Consider the following 13,712-nt stretch of genomic DNA (forward strand, 5'->3'; position numbering starts at 1 on the left):
CCGAAGTATGAAAATGACATATACATACATATATTACACATACATACGTCATACGTATACATTTAGTTTAGAAACTTCAGTAGTCAGCACTCCGAGTTAAGCAGAGTTAAGGTTTGAAGCTTTGAGAGGGTTGGAATCCATCAAATTTTAATCAGAACTTAAAGAATTTCATGTATAAGCAAAATGTTCGTGAAGTCTATTTTATTTATTTTAGTAATATTTTGTATTTTTTGCTGCAAGTCAGTTGTTTCTGAATGCATCGCAACGTCACCTTGTTCATGTACCTTTCCAAATGGAGATAAATACAATTTAACCAAATTAGAATCAGAAGGGTTGGTGAAAAGCAATATACTGATACCTTAATGAAAAAAATTTGGTTATTCATTTTTAATTTTTTTCAGACCATTTAATTCAACTGATTCGAATGATAATTATGAAATTCGATTTCAACCTTGCAAAAATCTACCAATGGAATTTAATTATCCAGAAGTTAACTTCAATAAAGCATGCAGCAGTGGGAAAGGAGTATCCGTAAGAGAGCTTATGTCAATGTTAAACTATTTATTAAGCTCAAAAGTATAAATTTATAAATCAATTCTCTTTATAGCTATGTGCTTATGATAAGAAACAGAAAACACTTTATAATCTTGGTACTATAGATGAAAGTAAACTAGCATTGGATGTTAAAAAAAAGAATCAGCTAATTTTTACCTTACATCATGATAATAGAACAACTTATATAAATATTATTTGTCGTTCTGAAGCAAACTGTAAAACTGATTTCAAAATTGATAACATTGGAAGTAATATTTATGTATGTCAAATTATTATTACTCTATAAAAATAATGATTTAAAATTTCAAATAACATTGGTACATTTTTTCAGGATTTAACATTAATTACACCATATGGTTGTAAAATTTTTGCTCCACAAAAAGGACTCTCTTTTGGATCAGTTTTCTTAATAATGATTTTGGTTATCTGCGGTCTGTACTTCATTGGTGGAGCACTAGTATTGAAATTTATAAGAGGAGCTACAGGGTGGGAAATGCTACCAAACCATGAATTTTGGCTTAAGCTACCTATGTACATAAAGGCAAGTTATTTATAATTAATTTTGCATTCTTAGTAAAATATTAAGTTATAATAACATGGAAAAAAATCTGGTTTACAGGATGGTGGTACTTTTATAATTAATTGTTGTAGAACGGATAGCTATGAGAGGATATAATAGGGTTAAAATTATAAATGTCTTGTTAATTAATATATGTAATAATAAGCAAGAGTAACACCTGAAAAGGAGCTGTATACATATATAGCTGACAAAATGTGATACTAATACTTTTTGTGCCAAACTATTAGTGGTAAATATTTTTGGAAGTAATTTTTATACTAAACATAGGTATAGTAAGCATTAATTTTGCTTGAATTAGTATAAGAATAGCTTTTGTTAAATTATTAACACGTTAAATTTCTACAAATGAATATGAAAAACTGTATTTAGTGGTTTTAATACATAGTTTAAAAGTTTTAAGTTAAGCATAGTCTATTGGGGCTGTGCACACCAACAGTAACAATAAAGTGAGATTGTGTAGCTATATGCATGGATACAGAGAGCCTGTGAAAAATGACAAAATTTGTCAACACATAGTACTGATAGTTTGCTGCAAAACGTCCTAATCCATTACTGCACATTCTTACCTTAATATTACTGTGTTAGTATGTACAGAGCGAATATACATATATATATATATATATATATATATGTATGTATACATAAACATTTAAATGAAATTCAAATTCAGTGACCACTAAATAGACTATTATACTGAATAAAGTTTATTCATGGTATGATTTTCATGAGAAAACAATATTTTGTGGATAAAAACAAGTGCATATCAATATGTTGTATTAAGAAGACTTACCGATATAAGAAATGAATTTAAGTCTCATTGTTCTTCTTTTTTATATATTTAACTAAGTATAAATTATCATTGCATCATATCGAAATGAAAAATGACATTAAGAAACTATTAACCTAAGTATGATTTCAGTATGAAAATAACTTTTCCCTTAAAAGTGCAGATATATAATCAAAAAGGAAAGACTAAGGCCTTAGGATTGGTGTAACTTACAGAAGTTCAGATAATAACAATTGAAATAAAATGTTACAACTTTTGTTTAAGCGATAACGCTTATTTTTTTCAAACAGAATTTTATACTTTTTTCTTTCCGTAAAATGCACAAGGACAGAAAACAATAAAAGATTAAATTGATTATTACAAATTTATTGATCGTCTTATTAATATATATTAATAAGTATAATATCTACAGACATTCATCGAACAATTTCAAAATATCGCAGTTTACATGTTAATCTTGAATAAGATTATAAGTACTTTATAGAGTGATGCACGAGAAATAACTTGAAATTTGTTGGTTTTTAATTAACGCGATTAATGCGATGAAATATATTCGATGAATGAGTGGAGATTGCCAAATATCTGTCTTAAATTTAACCACTTGCACTCGAGAGTCGATCGCTCGACGCGATCAATATGTCGTAGCTCTATATATAATATCAGAAAAAAGCTACATTATTTGTTTGTCAATATATTTAAAATAACTCGTCAAGCAATTGGCTTTTTCAAAACTGCAGGAATCTCGAGTGTAGGGGCCGGGTATATTAATAGCTTTTGTATAATAAAGAGATTTTTATAATGACATCAAAAATGTTTATTTATTAGAAAATTCGATATTGTATACGACGTTTCAAATTTAGGAATAGTGTTAAGAAGTGGAGGGATAAAAATAAACTTTTACTCTTTATATTACTTTAATTAATGCGACAAACACAATTAAACGATCAGGGCTGCCGCGTGCAGGTGTACTGGTGCGCAAAATAGCAGCTATTCGCAGGAGCAACTATTTCATTTGTTATAAGTGTATAATACAATTAATTTTTACAGCGCCGTTAAGGAAATCTCTGAAAAAATATATTGTAACAAGTTTTTACGAAGACACAAATCAATTTGACTAAGTTTCGCACTATCTCGATTAATCATACGTATTATTTGTATTAATCAATATCAACTTGCACAGCGAGTAAGCATAGCAGGCTGTTATTATATTATACAAGAAAGCTTGGATATTTTGTCAACCGAAATAATATCTGTATTAAGCAATTAAACACATTTTTTTAGATTTAATTATTTTTTTGTTAAATACAGTGTTGGGTAAATACAGTGTTTGGTTGAAAAAATCGAATATGGCTTTTGCAAGATAAATGAAAGTTACATGTTGCAAAATGCATTAGAAACGCGGATGTGTGTACCTTGTTTTCTTATTGTAATAATATAGACGTATGTTTTTTTTACTACAAAGTTGATTTTATTTTATTTGTGAGTTTTTTTTGTATTGATTTTTCCGGAGATGTTAGAGCGGGTGAGATTTACAGAGTGGCGACTCTTATGCGCTCGGCAGCCCTGCAAAAGAAGAAAAGTTCCCGCTGTGTAATTCCAAGTTTTCACATATTAGCAAAATGGTTCATTCACTTGAATTCACTTATAGTATTTAAATTCTCTTCTCTTTATATTTGCACGATATAAAACACTAGCTTAATATGGCCGGTTATTTGTTTCACTTTTTATTATTAACTTCATCCGTCTTCCACACACTCTCCCCCTCTTCTTTTATCGTCCTTATAATCTTATTTCCTATTATAGTTTCTTTATTTTAATTCATAATTAATAAATAAATAACCATTAACTTATCTTAGATTGAATTCAAACTGATGAATTACCCTTAAACTAATCAACGAAAGCTTCTCTCGAGCTTTCCATTGATGCTTCTTCCACCAATTATTAAACAATTTTCTAATCTGATATTTTAACTTTATTGCAAGCTAGATCTTATCCACAAGCGAACAAAATATCGTTACGCTGCTCAACTTTGCTTGATTTACACACCAAAGCTGATGAGTGCAGTTTAGGGTACCACATTTTATCAAACACACGCTTTTCCGATGATCCAGTGTTTATCAATACAATCTATCTGAGCTTTTTAATGGAAACTCTGATAAAAAATTCTATACAAATACTCTGAAACTTTCAAAGCAAACACATTATTTTAACGCCATAAACAAATCATAAAATTGCACTTTATCCTACATACAAAGAACACATTTACTTTTGAAGACAATGCTTTACCGAATGGTTTCCTCTATTTCATACAAGAGTTATTTTTTTTTTATTTCACCATATATATATGTGAAAGAAAAAAGCATTCTTATCCTTTAAACACAGAACATTCTGAATTGCTCCTCCGTAGCAAGATATAACATTATGAGTGCAAAGTCATAATTTAATTCTGCTTGTTTTTTTGTCACTGACACAATAATATTCCCATTTACTAATAATTTATTACTATCAATCATTGACAAACTATAAAATAATTTAATTCTTTAACTACTGGCAGTTACTCAATCGTTTCATAGTAATAAACTATTAACCTTTGATTTATATTCGTATATCGTGAAACAGAAATTGCTCGCTTCAAGAAAACGATGTTTTAAATTTACTATCTCTTTTGCTCAGGAACAAAACCCGAATTAAATTTTGATGGATATAGAGGAGGTTTCGTTCTTCTCAGGAGCAATCGTTCCAAAGACTCGATTTTCAGGAAAATCATAATTATCAATTTATATTGATTACCTATATCTATTTAAAAAACATAACGATTAATGTAGCATCATCGAATGCTCTAAATCACCTCGATAATTTTTATGTGACTGGAAAAGTACCCTAAAACCTTTTACAATTTTTACAAACGTTTCTATCGTATATTTGCACGAAAAAAAAAAAAATAGATTGAAATAAATGTGATAAAATATTTTATATTTTCACGAATAAAACATGGCAAAAGAGAGCTAATCAGCAGAATTATCATTCCAAAAACGCTGAAGGTGTATGGTTACCCTTTCCTAGTCGCACAAAGTTTAAATAGTTTAACAATTTTAATAATACATCCCAAACAATACTCCACTTAACTTTAATTTACACGTTTAATGAAAGTTCTGCAGCAATAATGCAGAAAACTGTATCGTCGCAAATAATATGTTAATTCAATAAAATTATGAATATTTTTTAATAGCAAAGGGCAAATGTCTCTTTGCATATTTTACTTACAGTATTGAAGTAACAAATTGTCAATTAAAAGCTGATAACAATGATATTACTATAATAATGCGCATATATAATTGTTCCACTAAGAAGCTGGGATAAATATATCGAGATATGTGTTTTTATTGAGAGACTTTATACACTTATTCTGTGTACCTTACATGTGCATGATACTCTGCTTCCTTCACTTTGGTAAGTTGAAATTTATTCAGCTTTGCCTTGGCTTTTCCGAGTACGCGAAGCCGCGAACGTTCGACCGTGAAGCTTGAACATTCCTTCCCAAATTGGAATCTACGTGCAGCCGAAATAAAAACTATTCGTTCATCCTATTCTTCGTGAATCGATAAATAAAATAATACATTCGATTGTGAAAAATAGATATTCCTCTTTCTTACAAGTTGCAACAAAAAATGAAAATTCCACACGAGGACGATTTCCCACCAGCTAAAAAATGTTTTCATTTATTATTGTCAACATTTAATATTTGCTTAAAACGATTTTTCAATAATAACGAATTGGTTTATTGCTATAAATTTATCTCCATCTGATTCTTGATAATATTTTATCGAATGAAGGTATATACGAATATATTAATTATAAGTTTGAATTATTTGTACATAGCACAGAGTGTGGAGTTTAGACGATGTACGAATAGTTTTTACACTCACTGAATATAATATTATAATAATGTATTTTCAGTCTTGTGAAAACAATTACCTGAACCTTTCTAGAATGTTTGGGGGAAAAAATAAGTTTTCTTATCGCTAGCAGCTAATGTACTGCAAATCTTGCAAAAAACAAGCTCACACCTATTTTATTCTCATCTTATTATTAGTCAATTTTCCATCCCAAAATCCCTCTCTCTCTCTCTCTCTCTCTCTCTCTCTCTTTGTCTCTTATAGTTTCGTTTTCATTTCGACGTAACTAGTAGATTTATGCTTACGCAGAATAATCGCATTTAATAAATTATTTTCGTCATTTGATCGTCAAAAACTTTAGATTTGAAATCTACAAAAATTGCATGTGATGATCGACTCAACGATTCCTGAAACTGCCAGTTTAAATTTAGCAATGGAGATTATCCACAATTGACCATCCGTATTAATTTTAAATGCCTCGCGAGATACGAAAAGACCATAAATTTTTATTTCGTTATACAATTAAACCAACAAGCAAAATTAATACTAATGTAATAAAATTATATTATAGTATACACAAGTAAAGTATATATATATATATATATATTTATAACTATCTAAATATTTGACCATTTCGATTTTCGTCAATATTGTGCCATGCTTAGTTAGAAAAGTATCAGGCAGTCTCAAGCTTCATTAAGTATGTGAATCAAGTAAGAGTTTTTATATAGACTAATCAGGTCTTGAAACAGACTCCAAATTTGCTCTTGCAATTTTCCTCTACGAAACTTCATTGTCGGTAAACACTGTCGGTTATCCAGTCTTATTCTACAAATGTGTGTACGTTAAATAGTTGAACAGCAGTTGTCGAGGTTCTCTGAAACGCAGGAAGCTTAGCTATATGGCATCGATGAAGGATGAACCGCGAGGGGACTGCAGGAGAGAACGATGCAAAATAAAGAAAACTATATAGGCTTCATTTTCTCAGCGCATTCCAGCCAGTTTCTCCGAATTCCGATCCTCGGCTTCTCGCGAAACTTCCGGTTGTGCTTTACCAGAAACCCTGGGCACTGTCCCACAAGTTTTTCAAGCCCGATTGAAACTCAAAACGAAAATTCCGATAGTATCACGCTATATTGTTCCCACTCATCGTCGTCATGCACTTTTTCTCCGATGTATTCTGGCTCTCCGAGTTGCTACGCACCGCTTTCGGCGGACTTTCTGGCAACGGCGTCGTCGAGTCATTCGGGAGTGGATTGTTGTTGTTCGTCGAGGTCGAGCTTCGTCTTCCGTTTTCACGCGTTGGCGATTTTACGTCGAACACAGAGGTGTCCGACTCAACGTCAGAGTCCACCTGGAATACGAAAGAGTCCTTGAGAAAAATAGTACAGCTCGATGACGAAGACTCTCTATAACGATGAGGGAGAAATAAATGGGAGAGATGTTTGTTGAATAAAAAAAGGAAAGAAAAAGCTTTATGAGGGACGATGCGATCAGGTACCTTGTTAAAACAGACTACCTGTCTGGTGGTAGTATGAGGAGTGAGAAAGAGTCTCTCGCTGGTATCACTGCCACAGCTGGAGCTTTCGCTCATATCAGTTGTAAATTTTCTAGAAGCCCTCGGGCTGGGTGGTGCAGCTCCTCTGCTCTGGCTCCCAAGACTCAACCCCACGTTCCTTGAACAAACCTGAGACTGGATATGCTCGCAAACCCTTCTAAACCTTCGAATATTTCCTAAAATCACATTAAATTATAAATTTACCCTCCATTACGTACATACATAAGAAAAATCTATTTTTGTAAATTGCTTATTATCAAGCAAGCCACTCACCACTGTGCAAAGTAAATGTTATGGCAAACAAAGGTTCGTTAGGTTGCTTAGAAATCGCACTGATATCGACCTGAAACCGAACCTGCCGTTGGAACATCGAGGGTGCCGTGCTACCCCTTTTGTACTCTACTCGAAAAGACATTGGAGAGCTGACGCTGTGAGAAAGCTCCGCTATCTGAAATATTAAAGCAAAGTCAGAAGATTCCCTTATCCATCCAATGATACTCATTTCTGATACCGGAAATGTGTTTCTTACCGACAAGAAAGCATGGATCAAATCTGCTTTAACACTGGCCAATGGTTTGCCCTTGACGAGGACCGTAAACGTCTCGTCCTTTTCAGTGGTCATTAAACTACCGAACCAAGATTTTTTCGTCAGCTCTGGAGAGGAGTCCGGTGTGAGATGTACCTGTGTAAGATAAATGCACGCGTGTATATAGGATGATCCGTTTATGAATAATCGAAGAAAATCATCCAACGACGAGAGATTTACCTCTTCGGTACTAGTGAGCAGTTTACGACGATGAAATCTGGGACTACCCAAGAAGGAATTTTTTATAGTGGTTAATCTGGATTTCCAGTGCTGGGCACCGGATCCTGCGCCAGTGTGCGGTGACCCAGGAGGCGTTACACCAATGGCGACCACTGAAAATTTCAAGGTCACCGTTACAAAGGGTACTTCTTCTCACCGGGGAATGAGAAAAATGGCAAACGCATTTGGTACCAGGTTGAACGTCGTTAAGCTCGACTCCGAGGGTCGAGTGAGTGATGGCCGTTGGTTGTGCGACGTTGGCTTGAGCTGTGGTGGAATTTCCGTTGTTCCCACCGATGGAGAGTCGGTGGGAGACGTTGACCGTTTGGCCAGGAATTTGGGAACTCTGCGTGGTCCGGTGTGGGCTCAGCAAATTTGCGATATTTGGCACGTGCAACGGCGAACTTCCGGGCGTCGACGCCAACGAGTGGGACGCGTGCGTGTGACACCCGGTACTTGGAGAACGGCGCGGGTGGTGTCTCGCGCTGAAAGACGATTCGAACCGTAATTAAATTGCACCTTGGAGAAGAGTTACCGTTCCGGAGGAACGTTCGATGTCACCTGGATTGCCTCCTGGGCGTGAGGGGGGAGCCGTGACTGATTTGACCAAGATTCAACGCTGCACTTCCGTTTACTCTGCAGGTATCCACACGCTTCCTCGGAGGATCGGCCTCCACCTGAGCCGTCGGTCCTCGCAGACTACCCCTCACAGCCTCCAACTCATCCTCGCAAGCCGGTCTTCTTCTTTTTCTCTCCAGCAGCAAAAAGTATATGACTTTTTCCGTATTGTGACTGCAAAATATCAAGCACACCTTGGCGTGACACTCTTGCAGAAATGATCGAAGATGAAGACTCTTACTTCGGGCTGAGGAGCTCCTCGATGAGTCTGTCACGTTCTTTGAAACAGCCGAGGCTGGCGATGGCTTGGAGAACGTCAGGGTCGATGGCATCCACGGACGGAATCACGTGCGTTTGCACTACATCCATCATCGATAATTCCAGCTCCAGCTCGCCTTTGCCAGCTGCGGTTACCCACATGTGCTTGTTAATCTCGGCAAGCTAAAACCATCATTTTTGTTTGTTTATTTTTTTTTCGAATTCTCTTGCTGTAATTTTCTAATTATTTTAGTACTCTAGCTGGTTTGTATACTGACCGTCAATCTTTTTTCAGGATCAACCTCGATCATTCCTCTAAGAAGATTCTGACACTCCGGTGGTACAAAATGTGGAATATAAAACACTCCGCGTTTGACCTTTTCTAAAAGCTTTCTCAAATTATCGTCGTCGAAAGGCAGAGCACCTACTAACAATGCGTAGAGTATCACACCGCAGGACCACACGTCAGCTTTTCTCCCATCGTACTTTTCTCCCTGGAAAGATTTATTTCGGCATGATACACGTTTTTGGGGAATATCGAGGCTATCGGTTATTTGATTAATAATAATAATAATAATGGAGTTTGCTTACCCTGATTACTTCGGGACAGGCGTAATGAGGAGAACCACAACTGGTCTCTAGCATGGAGCCAGCTGGTTGCAATGAGGCCATTCCAAAATCCGCTATTTTTATATTATTCTTCTCGTCCAACAGTAAATTTTCAGGCTTCAGGTCTCTGTGACTGGAGGCAGGAACGGAATTTTCAATTAGTTTCAGATTAATTAAAATTTTCAGTGTTTTCATCATACACTTACCATATACTATGACTATGACAAAAATCTAACGCTGAAATAATTTGCCGGAAAAATCTTCTAGCTTCCTTAGGAGTCAACCTTCCCTTTTTCACCAGATAATCGAATAGTTCACCACCAGACACGTGCTCCAAGACGAGATAGCTGAAACACACGAAGATATGTATATCACAGATTTCTAAACAAATTCACTAATCGTATTTCTTACGGCAGATTTAATTTTTATAAATACTCACAGATATTTCTTGTTCTCGTAAACGTCCGAGAGTCCCAGTACGTGAGGATGATCGATTAATTTCATAATGGCAATTTCCCTCTCGACTTTCATCAGTACGGATTCGGACAGTTTTTCACGATTGATAATTTTGATTGCCACTTTCTTGTTTAGCACGCAGTGAACTCCCAGTTTCACTAGACCTGGTGAACAAAGTACACGATTAGGATTAAATTCGGGAAATCAGCTTTGGATCGTAAACAAGGCGTAAACGCAGTGAACCTCGCGCCCATTAACACGAAGGTCAATGCTAAGTACTGAATTTGCGGGGATAGCAAAAGCACTTCTAGGGAGTCGAATATCAATGTCAATAGTACCGAGCTGGATCATTCCAGTCGAAATCCAGTCTATCGGAAAAGGGTTGACATTGACGAATTATTCGATGCTTTAATTGATTTATCAAACTGGAAAAACTTTTCTCTATAATTCACACTCGTTTAATTCTTTACTCCTTAATAATCTATACAAACTGAATCTACTCGCGCAATTTTTCAACCCTTCCCAAAGGAATTTTCCTTCCCAGCTGACGTGAGAAACTTTACTAAAACGCTCCCAGGATCAATTTGACGCGTTTTAGGAGCATTCGTGAAAATGGGTTGAGTTTAGAGAGTTATGAAACGTACCAGTTTGACCCTTTCCCAAGGTTTTCTCAAGACGATAAGGTCCAACGAATTGATGAGTCTCCTGGGTATTGGACCCAACTGGACTCTCTTTGCCTTGCATAGCCGCTGTGCGGCTGCTTTCCTCTTGGTCCGCCAGGATGAGAAATATACCGTTAAAACAGTTGTTGGAAAAAAAGTCAGTTATCAATCGTAGCTTTAACGCTACGACTGCCTGATTCTGTCCCCGGAAACTCCAAGTTTCGGTTTCTCTCAGCAAGTGCGAGGAGAGAAGGTGCCTGGAACTGGATCCTCTTCAGCTACTGTCATTTTAAACGGATCCTTTATAGCACATTAATAATCTCGTTATGATGGAAACTCTTACGCAATGGCAATTTATCATTCAAGCATCCCCAATTAGAGCCATGTATCGGGTCTATCCCTGAGAAGAAAAAATTCTATAGGAAAAATGCTGTAATGTCGATACAACGTCTCTTAGGCTCTTCGAAGCATCCCCTTTAATTGATATCTCTCTCAATTAGACATTCCCTTTCTCTCTCTCTCTCTCTCTCTTTAATCCCGTTAATTACGCTTCTTACACTCGATCACTCGAATGGCCAACTATTCCTCTCATCAAGTCTCGTCGATTTTCCACTTTTACTGCGCCATATATCGCTATATTCCTCATGTATTTTACCTTTAACTCAAAGACAATATGAACGAGCAAGGCTGTTCTAGCAAGAGGCAATAAAAAGGGAGGTAGTTTTCGAAAAAAAATCAATATAATTCGTAATTAGGATACTCTCAATGTAATTGTGGACTGCGATCAGCTACGATCGATATTAGAAAGCTCCGAAAAATATTTGCAATTGATCCACGGTGTCTCTCCGAGCCTTTTCAGTATACAGGTAGTGCGCTCCGTGTGGTCAAGGTCGTCTCCCATTGGTTCCATCACATCATTGGCAATCTGCTCGCTCCGATATTCGTTCGAACAGAAACTCGTCCCAGTTATTTATTAGGATCAAAGCAGAAGCTTGCTCGTCTCGTGCCAGTCGACCAAGGTTTTCCACACAACGACGCTGCGTGAATTCTCGAAGAGCGCAGAAATAGAGCAGAAGAGAGCACCTTTCGAGGAAAGTGGAATTTTGCGAGCTGACGCTCGCCAAAGGTTCACGTAGACATTTCGCCGTAGCGTTTCTTCATCGCCGAGGAATCCAGAGGTGGAGGCGTTGACGCGGATAAGCGGTCCATTGCGAGGATGCAGCGAGGACGTGGACGTCGCCGTGGCGGAGACCACCAGGAACGACCACCTTTTTGACCCGGAAATCTTCCACCTTACTCTACTTCCACATGCTGCGATCGACGAAATTTTGCCTGGATAGCGGCGACGTGGACGTCGTCGTCTGCGAGAATCGACGTCGAGACCGCAACCGGAAGTCCCCTGAATTTTCGTATAGAGCTACCTCCTCGTGGCGGAGGAGTCGAGGAATCCAGGAGGAAGGGGGACGTTCGAACCGGCGACCTTCGACGTTTTCTTCCACCACTCACCGTTTTATATGTATATATATATGTGTGTGTGTGTGTGTGTGTGTGACAGTCTACTTCCGCGTGTTCGATTCACCCTCGCGCTATTAATTTACTCCCACCCCTGTAAAATCTGCTACCCTCTTCAGCTATCACAGGAGATGTTGAGGAACGCACGGCACATGCATCTATACATCGCAGCACACTGCCACTCTTACCACCATTGGCAATGCTGCTGTTGCTGCTGCTGCTTCTTCATCATCCCTTTGGCTAGCCTCAACATTACTCTTACTACTGTCAGCACCGTTTACAGTCGCACCACTACCAACGCGAGGATCCGTGTCACAGCATCGAGTCGGTTTCTCGTTCGAATCGTCGTAGAGGAACGCGAGGCTCTCTTGCATCAGCCCACGAGTCGTTCCAAGAGTAATATCAAACTCTCGCCGATCGGAACTCTTAGCTGTCAACTGACTCGCCAATTTACACACCACCCCCAATTGTACTCTTCTCTCGAGTCCCTGCTCCGCAACTTCCCTCTTCTTCGGGTACTACGAGGGTGAGAGGATTTTTAACTGGCTGGTGGAAGCTCCGTTCTCAGACTGACCCACTCCTGCCGTCCTTTTCCCTTTTACCAAATCCTTCAAGGATTCAGCCCTATCGCGTACACGGATTACGGAGTTAGCGACGGCGAACCACGGCGCTCCCAGTTCGATTATGTGCTGTCGAACGAGGGAGCGTTGCGCGCGCATCCCCTCACCCACCCCACGATATTTTCTTCCACAATCCACCCTCGCTCACTTTCACCCACATGTCCTTCCCAGCACACCCTACCCGACCCGTTCGACCGAATTACGAACAAACGCTGCAAACCACCCACCCACCTCCCCCCTCCCTTCTTCCCTCAGCTCTCCTATTATCTCGCTTGATAAAGAATCCAGCGATATTATATATATTCTGTTTTCCTCGTTTTACAAACGTATAACACTTGTTCTCTTTCTTCATTTCTAAGACAATCCGTGGTTCTTGAAATTTATTAAATATTTAGGTATATATGCAAGGTCAATAACCTTCGAGTTGAGTTTTCTCTAAAATATCCATATAGCACACTTCACTAAATGTTGTCTTATAGACATCTTTTAGTCATTTAATTGACTAAAACACACCTAAAAGATGTCCTTAAGACATTTGGTGATTCATGAGTATACTTTATTTTTTATAATAATGGTAATGAGGATTTTTAAGGGAGTCGTTAGTTTTCCATACAACTTCCTTTTATCGCCTTCCGCGAAGGAAGATTCAAATACGGTTTCTTTAGTGGCAAAATATAGGACGAGTAGAAAGTAAAGAAGGCGCTCGGAAGCCCGTTTCTTCAATCTTTATGTCCTTTCACTTTTTAACCCAGTTACAATTGTTTTGCGTCAGTTCATCGACACTGCTACAGCTGAT

At 37.5% G+C, this 13,712-nt stretch overlaps 2 protein-coding genes across 3 annotated transcripts; one reads left to right on the forward strand and one right to left on the reverse strand.

The window, feature by feature from the left end:
* Nucleotides 1-50: 50 nt before the first annotated feature.
* LOC136784447 (uncharacterized) lies at nt 51-6,101 on the forward strand. The gene is made up of 5 exons (XM_066745096.1): nt 51-332; nt 402-531; nt 608-814; nt 887-1,096; nt 1,175-6,101. Exons 1-5 carry the CDS (start codon nt 184-186, stop codon nt 1,229-1,231), a joined length of 753 nt encoding a protein of 250 aa, XP_066601193.1. The 5' UTR covers nt 51-183; the 3' UTR covers nt 1,232-6,101.
* On the reverse strand, nt 5,288-13,112 carry sff (sugar-free frosting). Of its 2 annotated transcripts, none has more exons than XM_066745093.1 (13): nt 10,767-13,112; nt 10,106-10,286; nt 9,873-10,013; nt 9,649-9,799; nt 9,336-9,551; nt 9,041-9,240; nt 8,743-8,973; nt 8,374-8,666; nt 8,143-8,294; nt 7,906-8,058; nt 7,650-7,824; nt 7,320-7,552; nt 5,288-7,172 (listed from the first exon to the last, which is right to left on the reverse strand). In XM_066745093.1, the coding sequence occupies exons 1-13, from the start codon at nt 10,864-10,866 to the stop codon at nt 6,945-6,947; spliced, it is 2,454 nt and encodes an 817-aa protein (XP_066601190.1). In that variant the 5' UTR covers nt 10,867-13,112; the 3' UTR covers nt 5,288-6,944. The 2 variants fall into 2 exon arrangements, with proteins under 2 accessions (XP_066601190.1, XP_066601191.1); XM_066745094.1 differs by having other exon boundaries at nt 7,338-7,552; nt 10,767-13,111.
* Nucleotides 13,113-13,712: the final 600 nt, after the last annotated feature.

Source organism: Prorops nasuta, unplaced genomic scaffold, assembly GCF_024137725.1.
Source record: "Prorops nasuta isolate Cenicafe-Biocafe unplaced genomic scaffold, Cenicafe_Pnas_1.2 PNAS00053, whole genome shotgun sequence".
NCBI lineage: Eukaryota > Metazoa > Arthropoda > Insecta > Hymenoptera > Bethylidae > Prorops > Prorops nasuta.